Raw genomic sequence first — 10,997 nt, 5'->3', positions numbered from 1 at the left:
AGTTAGGGCTGTGCTCTGTACTTCTACAGCTGGAAAGCCCACGTGCAAGGGCAGCCCAGCTGTTCCCACGCGGTATTATTAGCAGTATTTAGAGGATTAATGTTGTTTGTAGATTTGCCTCTTTCCTATCAGATGCACATCAACTTTTAGGGCTTCATTAGCAGCACTCTCTGTAACCTCGTGCCACCTTCTGGGCTGGTGGGTTACGGGAAGGCTTTGAAACTCTACTTTTGGCACTCTGAAATCTCCTCTTGCTACACCCATGTATCAGAGCACGGAAAGGCTTAGTAACGTTACCTGAAAAAAGCCCACACCCTAAATCTTTTCACTGCGATGTCATACACACTCCTTGTGTGGAGGTGTGGTATTGGAGTTACAGTTTTCTTTCTGTTATTGTACACTTTTTACCTCGATCGTCTCTGAGTATAGAGGTCTCCATGGCTTTAAAAATTCCACTGCCAGTGCAGAATGAAACAAGTTGAATCTCCATCTGGAGTCAGCAGTGAGTGGAGCAGGTTTTAAAGCATCTGTTTGTGCCAAGGATAAGCTCAGCCTCTACGGGTTTTGAAATGCACTCTAACAGCAGGGGGGATCTGAAAAATTACGTGCTAACTGCATTTTAATCTGAGGATCTGGGATAATACAGCACACATGTCTAAGATTACTGGCAATTATTTCATCTTTTCCTCCGAGCAGAGCTCTGTTTCCATAATACTCATGATCTTCCATCAGGTTCAAAAGGGTAGCTAGACATTGTTGTTGCTAGGTGCTATGAAAAAAATGCAATATTGCCTCTGTATGGGTACTAAACAGGGTGCAACTTTATTTACAGTGTAAAGTGCATCACACAGAAGTCGTTTAACACACACAACAAGCAGTGACATAAATGACAATACAGCACAGAACGGGGAAGGGAAAATGTTCCAGCAAGTATCAAAGCATCATCAACAGCACTAATATAACAGCCTCTAGTTTCAGCTACTCTGTCCTACCACCACATCAGCTTATGAAACGTATTGACTGAGTATATCCCCAAACTCCATGTACTAGTCACTAGTGTGAAGCTGCAGTGCTAAAAGCCAACCCTCAGCCCCAAAAGTCTCCAGCGATGTCCCGCCAGCTCTGAGCACCTTCCTAACCACAGCTGTCTTGCTCTGGAGATCACCAGGGCAGTGAGGGCACGTACCAGAGAAGCACACTGAAAACGGGACCATTTACTTTTTAAAACATGAGAGTGACATAAATAAAGATCTGCTTTTCTGGCTGATGCACTCTTTCCCTTGACGTATCCCACGTTGCTCACTGCAGCACACTCATCCACTGTTTACAGCAGCAAGGAGGTCAAGGAAAAAAAGCGCCTACACGTGGTGGCGACTATGTGATGAAGCATGGATATTACTTATTAAACACCACCTTGAACCAAAGTTGTAAACACTGATGGCTGTCAAGTTGGGAGCCAGAAGATTGTGGCTATGTGTTATCCATGACAAACAGAAGCTCACAGGAACTGAAACAACAACTCTTCAGCTGGTTGCAGCTCCTACCAGGAAGGAACCTGCAGTCAAATTTGGCTCGTCCCTTAACAACTCCTATTCCTTACCTATTTTCTTTTCTTCCAGCTGGCTGAAAGCTCTTCCTGGCTCACAACTTCACTTGTTTCTTCTGGGGTTTTTGCATGTTCACTTGTTTTGGTCTTGGGCTTGTTTGGTCATAACAGCCATCAGTTGTGTGTCAGTATTTTCTAGTGGCCTAGTCCCATAGCTATCAGGTCACTTTTGGGTCATATCACATTTCTCTCATGCATTCATAAAAGGAAGGTAAAGTTATAAAGGGGGAAAGGGTGGGGCAGGGTGTGCACACTCATAATCCAGAGGGTAACTAAGCAGTAATGTTGCAGAGAACAAAATTTATTCCTCCTTCTTTTGTAGTGTTGGCTGCCAGTCATGCTTTTTTATTATTACTGGGGAAAATGGAGCTTCTGATAAATGGTTCTCAGGTTCTCACTCTAACATCTTCTTTCATAGGTCAGACTTTTTGCTATCTGAAGATATAATTAGCAAAACATTTGACCTCATCACATGTATGTGATTTCCACCTTACAATTTCACCACACCGCTTAACCGTAGGTAAGCCTTGGCATCTCGGTTCATTAGAGCATGACTTAATGACGGCACTCAAGTATGCGTTGCTCTCACATGCAATGGGATCGGCAGTGTGCAAAAGAGAAATCTGACAGCACGTGAGCTCTCAGTATTTCTTTCCCTGCCAGGCATTTCTGCCCGTGTGTGTGTTCAAGAGAGGCCTTTTCCAGTTCTCTGAGGGTTCTGCGTAACGCAAATACCACCCTTCTGTAAGCAAATAGCAAAGTTTCGCCTGTAAACACTACTGTGCCTTCTCTCCCTACTCCAGGGCTAGTCAGGACTCAGAACCTGTGCATCAAAAGCCTTCACTTGGCAGGCAGCTGCTAGACATGTGCTGCGTAATTTACACAGGAAAGGGGTGCTGGTTGCAGGCAAGTGGTGGTGAGTCCCATGCCAAGTGGGAAGCATCGGTTTCAGCGGTCTGCCCACTGCCCACTGCTGCACCCTGGATTATCCAGCCCTAAGAATGAAACCTGAGCTGCCTGTAAATCAAAAAGCCTCAGAGGCTGTTGTTGCCTAGACAGTGTCTGTCTTTCTCCAAACGAAATGATGTTCTCTCATCTCTTTTACATTTTTGACCGTTTTACCAATAAATCTCAGGTAAAATCCATGTCAATGCCTTCCATTAAGTCACTTTCCAAGGACGCTAGTGTCACATAATGAACATTACAGAATGTTCTTATGTCTACCAGAAACTCTGGTTACAATATGGGCTTTATCAGATGTACTTCTAATTTACATCAGCGTGAGTTCAGAAACAGGCCCAGCGCGAAGTTCAGCTGCTTGGTTAGCCTTACATAACTATTCTTTACTATTGGATTGCTGGATTTCAATGTGCCTTGGCAGATGATAAGCAGAATTGCCACATTATTCTGTTTAATCATGGTTGGGAGTATAGTACGTTTTAACTAGCTTACTGTGTGTAAGAAATGGGAGGGACCATTCACCATACACAACTCCTTCCTCAGTGGACAGGAGGAATCTGTGCCTTTGTATATGTATGTGTGTATGGTGTGTGTGTAGCAGCATATATTTGATAATACTTTTGTAAATGGAAAATACAGAGGATTTCTTTTAAAATGGAGTGTATAGAAAAAATATATCACAAAAAAAAATACAAAACAAGGGAGCTGGGGGGAAGGGAAGCAATGGATGTGATTTACACTGCATTAGATTCCAAGCCCTGGTACCTAGGTTGAAGAAAGGTTTCTGAGTGTAAAACTGCAGCTCTGCTGTTAAAAGGGATAGAATCCAGCCTTCCGTTTCCTGTGTCAAAACAAACCAAACAAAATAAAATCAGTGCTGTGGTGAGCATACAGAGGAAGACCAACAGCGAGGCATGTGGTGAAGGTGTCTGAAACTGCACCAGGGATTAGAGGGCCATAGCTCAAGGCAGTACATAGAGAGGGAAAGGGAGGGAGATGATGTCTAATGTAAACCATGACTCATCATGGACTGGTTTGGAGCTCGTCTAGTCCTGGATGCTGATAAAAGCTTCTGGCCCTTTCAGCTTCCCCTTATAAATCACACCTAGTTAACCCGCAACAGTGAATCTTTGCTATCATGGCACTTACTCCTGTTCTGCCTGTATAGTTTTTGAGTCCTCAGCACAGTATCATACCCAGTAAAGAGCCACCAGGAGCGAGGCCAATGTTTAACAAAATACAGAACAGATCCGACTGCCTGTTTCTGTCATCTTCCCTCAGCCCCTCCAGTTCTGTGTGGGAAGTTTCCTCTTAAACAACCCTTGAAGGGATGAGCTATTGGACCACAAAACTACAGGGCCAATGGTCCACCTTCTGTCCGGTTTCACAATGCTGCTTGTAGCTGTGGACCTGCACAAAAAAACCAAAAAACCAAAAAAACCAAACCAAACCAAAAAAACCCAACCACCCCACAAAAAAAAAATAAATCAGAAAACAACAAAAAACCAAACCAAACCAAACCAAAACCAAACAAACAATACACACACACACAAAAAATAATAACAAGAGGAGTCCAGTTTGGTAACAGCCTGAAACTCTCAGAAGGTTATTCTCAGTGATAAACTCTAGAATTTTTGGCTGATAAATCCAGTGGATTTGGGCTCCCCTGCTTCATATTCTAAATGGAAATATGATCAGACTTTAGATCTGTAACTTTCAGCCTAAAGCCAAATACTGTTTGTTGGCAGGAAATTTAAGCTGCTTCACTTACATATATATATATATATATATATATATATATATAAGCACAAATGAAAATGATTCGTTTTGGAAAACATAATTTCTGAAGCAGGTACCTCTTCTGGAGCTTTAAGATGAATGGTACATGAGAGAGACAGGCTGTCATGGCTGGTGAAGAGTTGAGGTACAAATATTTTTGCCAGTATGTGTTTCATGGCCCTCATTAATCTTCCATGTGGGGAGCAGAACTCCTCACGCTGCATGTTGTGTTGTTGTATCTGATTCCTGACCACAACAACACCCTTACAATTGCACCTGCCTTCCATCTTCAGGGCTGTAAATGCCTCTTAACGGCAGTGTGGAACAAAGCAGCTTTCCAAAGGTAAGCTGGGTCCTGCTCAGACTCCCCTGGAAGCCAAATGCCCAAACTTCACTAATCATCTTTAAAAAACAAAGCTGCAATTAAGGCTTTTAAATGCTGCCTTGCATCGCGATGGCAATTGCTGATTTGAAAACCTCCGCTACTGGCCCTGTTATACATGAATCAGCAAACCAAAGCACAAGCACAGGTAAAATTCTGCAACAGAGAGCATACATGAACAAGATCTTAGCCCAGTCCTTGTGGCTCCTGGCACAGGGATGGCACTGGCAGGCAATCTGAACTGGGACTTGACTCAGAGTCACTGCGTTTTACTCTAAATAATGACACCACCCAACACTAAGTGTAAGAAGAATTATCATTTACAGCGCCTGTTGCATAGCCCTAGTCTGCAACTTGGACCCAGCTGAGGTATACAGAGTTCAAACTGAATGCTTGCTGAGAGTAGGCAACCCGACTTTCCTGAAGAACATCCTGTATTACATCAGAGCAAACAGCTCCACTTACAGCATCACAATAAAGCTAAACCTTGCAGGTTTGCCTGCTTGCTCACACATAAATGTACCATTTCCTGTGATTTCCATACGTTTGGCAACCACTTGGCAGAGCAGTCTCTAAGGTCTTTCCAGACTGCCCATAAACGGTGAGTTGTCCAGTTACCACTGATTTATAGGACCTAGAGATGCTCTTCTGCGAAATTAATTGCAGTTCTTCAAAATTACTGCTCAGTAGGAGCCAAACAGCATAGCCATGGGAGAGCACTCAGCAACACTTACCTAGAGCAATCATGTCCAGTCCATGATGAGGGGCAATAACATCGATTTGGTCGTATGCACTTCCCACCGTTTAAACAAGGCGACTGGCAAACGGCTGCGTACAAATGTACACACAGATTGTGTTAATGAGAATACCAAATCGAAGCTGTTAAGGAACGGCACACTGAAAATCCAGCCTGCATTGTTCTGTTACAAACAGACTGCTCTCAAAGCTACAACAGTAAATGTCAGCTTTGGGTTTCTTGTAAAAGATGATTTGCTTTGGAAAGGGCAGTCTTAGAGGCTCATCTCTGCTGAATGTGATTCGAACCTCTCTACTAATTCTGTTGTCTGCTGCACTGTATGAGCTGCATGGAAGAGCCAGTACATGTTTTTATGTTGCCTTAAAAATTCTGTTCTTTTTGCCCCAGATTGAGGCAGAAAAGGAATGCAAGTGGGAGCAGGAGGAGGGATTAGAAAAGAAAAGTCATAAGATCAACAGAAAAATAGGCCTCATTTCTAGGAAGAAAATGTAGATGTTTATTTGACAGGAATGTGATGGCTGAACAGCAGCCAGGACAAGCAGAAACCAGATGTGGTAAAAAGTCCAGAAAGAGGTAGAACAAACAGGGAGTTAAAGGTCAAAAAGCCATTTACACATCAACAGCAGGCAAGGAGTGAGAGTTCACACAATGGCACCTGTATGGAGACAAGGAAAGTAAGCAGAGAATGACAGCAAGTTCCTGGAAGGCACTGGATATCCCTAAGATGTGTGACTAGGGGGTATGGGGCATTTGAATTAGAGAACAAGCACAAGCCTTCCTCATATGATAGTGCCGGGTGAGCTGGGAAACAGCTGCACCTGCTTTTGTGTGGCAGCCAAACCTAAGGATATCAGGCAGCCAAACAGAGAAAGTGAAAGCTTCGAGTCTTCCTGTCAGTTTTGAGACTAGGAGATAAAGCACCACACAATTTACAGAACAGATTCAGAGGCTCACTTAATGAGCTCCTTCCTACACAAACATTTCTAACACCGGGTTGCTGAAAAGCATGAAGTCTTTTAAGCAGATAACACCATATTAAGAGGATAGACTTAAAGACACCAGGGAAGACAAACTTTGGGTAGTACTTTTGCCAGTAATATGCATCACTGGAAACACTGATTAGAATAGAATTACAGGAAATGGAAATGAGTAATCCCAGGAATGTGTAAAGGAGATGGAAATATTCTACTTGATTCCTCTGGGCCAAAACACAAACAAACAATGGCAGGAGGTTATAAAGAGAGACCATCCCTGTGCAATTAAGTGTGCCGGGCTTCTCATATTGAAAATGACTTCAGATTCTGGAATGAAGAATATGAATGAAACATCTTCACCTCTTACTTCATTTACCTAATTATTCCTGTGAGTCCAGCAGTTAATCCAGATATTTCCCATTTCACTTTGCTCTGTTATGGTAAAATGTCACAACCAGGAAGTGAAACAAGAATTGGTGTAGTAACTTCATAAATGGTGCTTGTGTACTTTGTTGAATGGATTTTGGCACAGATGGAGTTGTCCACCAGATTTTTTCCTTGAGCTACTGAGAAGCAAGTCAGCCTAAACAGATTTGAATTGCTGGCCCAGAACTAAAAAAGCCATCTGTTCTCCTCAAACACCTGTGTTGTTACAGCTGCAATGTTTCTAAAACACTTGAGGAAATACGGCATTACGTGCTAGGCTAGTGTCCCTTCAAAAAACAGCAGTTCTGAGTTAAATTGGTTACTCTGAAATTTTGAACATGAACATTCATTAACAACAGCATGCATTCTTCTTGGAGTTCACCCAATTAACCACTTGAAAGCCCAGCTTTCATGTTAAGGCCCTGTTAGCGCTCAGTTAAGGTGCACCTGAACAACAAAAATACAGTGAGCAAACTCTATAATAATTTAAAAAAGCAGTTAACATTTATTAATGATTGAGATTCAGTAATGATCGAAAGACATTTCAATGATCACTCTGCCACTATGAGTTTTATTGGCTATTTCTACAGGGACAAGTCTTTAAAAAGCTGCCTTTTGTTCAGACTTGTGGAGCCAAGTATGCCAAACCTTGGTTCAAATATTACTCGTAATTGCAAATCAGCTTCACCTAACACAAACTGACTTGCCAGGACACAGGTCTGGCACCTAGAATCGCTCCCCTGACTACCCTGCTGTGCTACATGCCATTGAAACTCAGTTAGGTGCAAGCAACAGATCCACTCTGCACATTATGTTTGTTCATAGAACTTAGGTGATACCTAAGCGATCCATGAAACCATTAAACTCAACCATCCTTAAATACATCCTTGCTTTGCTCTGCCATCTCTTATTATCTTTGCACTTAGGCACCAAGTGGGAATCCCCCACACCAGACAGCTGTGTGGTGAGAAACCTCAGCAAAACCTGCAACTTGCTTCTGAGTCCACTGGTGAAATACGTACAGTAATGAGTGAGTACATAAACAATGTCCTGGCTCTTTTGTGAAACTCATATACTATCCTCTCGCTACTGTACTTCTTTTTGCAGACAGCCCTCTTCTGAATGCTGTTTGTCCTTTCTGGGACTAAATTTCTCTGAGGATTGTTAAGATGCATCATGGACTACTCTGAAAATAGTCTGCAGCTGAGGACAGCAAATGCTCAGGGAATATTATTGTAGGACTGGGTTTTCCTGTGAGAAGTCTATGAGTTGCTACAGAGTCCTTAGTAAACTGTGCTACATATTGACAGCAGTCACAAAAAATGAGAAAAAAAATGCAGGTAAAAGGCGTTTTACCCGTATGGCACCGTGATCCAGTCCATCCAGCGGGGCAGTCACACTGGTAAGGAGCCACACAGCGACCTCCGTTGAGACATGGCAGAATGCATATTGCTAAGGAGAAGGGAAGAGAACCAGTGAGAATAATAATCTCTGCAAGTGCAGAGGAAGGTGTGTAAGAAAAGAACTTACGTTTATTTAGAAACTCTACTCTCGAGGTGTTTGTATGCAGCATCAGAGGAGTTAAGCACAATCAACCCACAAGGTATGAGCAGCAACTACCACTGGCTTGGTGGGCACAGAAGAGAAGGAATAGTGACAGACAACGCACAGACTGAAGCAATTTCTAGAGTCCTCGAGATGCCTGTAGGCTCTGTGCTCACTGGAAAGGACCCAGGCCTGTTTGCTTGTTTCTCACCTGTAATACCCATAGACAATGCCCACCTCTGCAATGGTGGTTAGCAAAAATCAGTTCACGCTTTAATCACAAGTAGCTGGAGTATTTCTGGATTCCCTAGGGTTCCACAGTGCAACATCCAAAACAAGGGAACTACACGCTGCTCATAGGAAAGCCCTGGTCTGGACCAGGGAAAACATGCTGGGACAGGTGACACCACAAGCCTCGCAGTGAGAGACAGCTCCGGCAGTACAAGGCATTTTGGGTGCAACGGGCTGACTGTGGCTGTAAGCTTTGGGGAACAAAGACACCAGAGCACTGCTGCGTCATACCAAGTAGTTGATGGCCCATGACCAATCAACCTATGCTGTGGCAATGAGGACATCTGCAAAATGTTGCAATGTGCAAACTGTTTGTGATTTATGTACTTTTGTACATAAAGGTGTATGTACATAAGAGATTTAAATACCTTTCAGTACTTGAAGGGGACTTACAAAAAAGATGGGGAGCAACTCTTTGCTCAATCAGATAATGACAGGATGAGGGAAAATGGTTTTAAACTAAAAGAGGAGAGATTTAGATTAGGGGTTAGGAGGAAATTCTTCAGTCAGAGAGTGGTAAGGCCCTGGCACAGGCTGCTCAGAGAGGTTGTGGGTGTCCCATCCCTGGAGGTGCTCAAGGCCAGGCTGGATGGGGCTTTGGGCAACCTGGTCTGGTGGGAGGTGTCCCTGCCCATGGCAGGGCAGTAGAACTGGGTGATCTTTGAGGTGCCTTCCAATCCAGGCCATTCTATGATTTCTATGATTCTATGATTTAAGAACCTTCATAAAATTACCATCTCTACTACCCTAACTGAATGGAGTACTTGTGTGAACATGCTCTCACAGGAGCAAGAGTTGAGCTGGGCCTCAAATTTGGACCCATGTGAGGCACTTCTAAGGGATTTTTATTCTGGGAGGATGGATGGGGGCTGCAGAGGACTGATGGACGCAGTTTCTTCCTCTTCTGCTGCATAGTAGAGATCAAGCTGAGCAGGTACAGTCAGCTTGGGTAAGAAAGGAATGGTGAAATTCTGGGAGTTCACGGGACTAATCTATATCACCAAGATTTACTCTTGTCTATATCATTAAATGAGTAGTGCTCTGCACGTTTTTCAAGGTGGTCAGGCCTTTCTCAGAAAGATGCACCTGTCTTATTATCTGTGAAATGTACAATGAGGTAGGAAGCGACTGAATTATATCAAAACTCTGTGGCCTCACCTGGGGCTTGGCCCTGACAGATCAGTGCTCACTGCTAGCACTCAAAAAGCCCTTTGACTTCCAGAACAGGCCCTCAGTACCAAAGACTAAACCTATCTTTTCTGTTCACTGTTGTACCTTGCTTGACAAGCAATACTGCAGAATTAAGGTGGCATTAACCAATTGTGGAAAGCCTTTTCTCCTCATTACCTATGTCAAAATAAAGAAAAAAAATAAAAGAGGGCTATTGCCTGTGTCTGCCTAAACTGTAATCTAACTAGTCAGCTGTCTGTTCATTTTCCCCATAAAGGAAAACAGGGTCAGAACTGGGATGACAGATCAAAATGTCTAGGGGCACAGAATTTGTCTTCTGGTTCTGAAGAATGCATTAGGTATTGTTACTAATGTTAAGGTAAGGAAATCAGTTGTGGCATTCCCAACACAATTCTGCCAGGCACAGGGCTCAACCCCCCTCCTACTGAAAACGTCCAACATACAGGGCCGAGTTTGAATGCTTGGCTACGGTGGTACTGCCAGCATAAGGGCATGACCTCACCAATCCTTTGTGTTAAGAGCACTGCCAAAGAAATGGGAAATATGGCAAAACCTGGCATCTCCAATGCCACCAAGAGAAGTTCTGACCAACCCAGAAGTCAGCTTTGGCTGTTCCCAACCAGAACAGATCCAGTTCTCTAATTACACAGCGGCCCAGGCCAGGAAAAGCCAGCCTAGCATTTGTGGGGCAGTGGAACACAGGTCACGAAGGACAGGATGGAAAAGGTGCCACAGCTATTATCTGAGCAGCTATTACTATCACAGCTGTATTATCTTTTTATTGGTGTTAGAGGATGGCCATTTGTCTAGAAACAATCAATTGCTTAGTCATTTCTAGTCTAATTTGTCAAGCAGAATGAAGTTACGATTTTTATGTTTTTGGCTCTTATGCCTTTAATTTTCCCACTAAGCAGTAAATTCACTTGTCTCACCTACAACATCCTTAAAAATTACACTTGTGGATGATACATACGCTCTTCACAGAGACGACCCATCCAGCCATCTGGACACGAGCAGGCATTTGGTCGCTCACAGACTCCACCATTCTGACACGGGAACCGACAGACAGCTGAAAACAGAACAATT

The 10,997-nt window shown here is 43.4% G+C and overlaps 1 protein-coding gene across 1 annotated transcript in view; it reads right to left on the bottom strand.

The window, feature by feature from the left end:
• Nucleotides 1-799: 799 nt before the first annotated feature.
• SVEP1 (sushi, von Willebrand factor type A, EGF and pentraxin domain containing 1) overlaps nt 800-10,997 on the bottom strand; it is a 127,381-nt gene continuing 117,183 nt past the window's right edge. The window contains exons 47-50 of the mRNA XM_035564545.2: nt 10,885-10,980; nt 8,241-8,336; nt 5,462-5,555; nt 800-3,407 (exon numbers count right to left, since the gene is read on the bottom strand). Of these exons, the coding sequence (XP_035420438.2) occupies nt 3,377-3,407; nt 5,462-5,555; nt 8,241-8,336; nt 10,885-10,980 (317 nt within the window). The 3' untranslated portion in view covers nt 800-3,376. The remainder of the gene's footprint in view (nt 3,408-5,461; nt 5,556-8,240; nt 8,337-10,884; nt 10,981-10,997) is intronic.

Source organism: Cygnus atratus, chromosome Z, assembly GCF_013377495.2.
Source record: "Cygnus atratus isolate AKBS03 ecotype Queensland, Australia chromosome Z, CAtr_DNAZoo_HiC_assembly, whole genome shotgun sequence".
NCBI classification, from domain to species: domain Eukaryota; kingdom Metazoa; phylum Chordata; class Aves; order Anseriformes; family Anatidae; genus Cygnus; species Cygnus atratus.
This window is presented reverse-complemented; position numbering and strand designations above follow the sequence as displayed.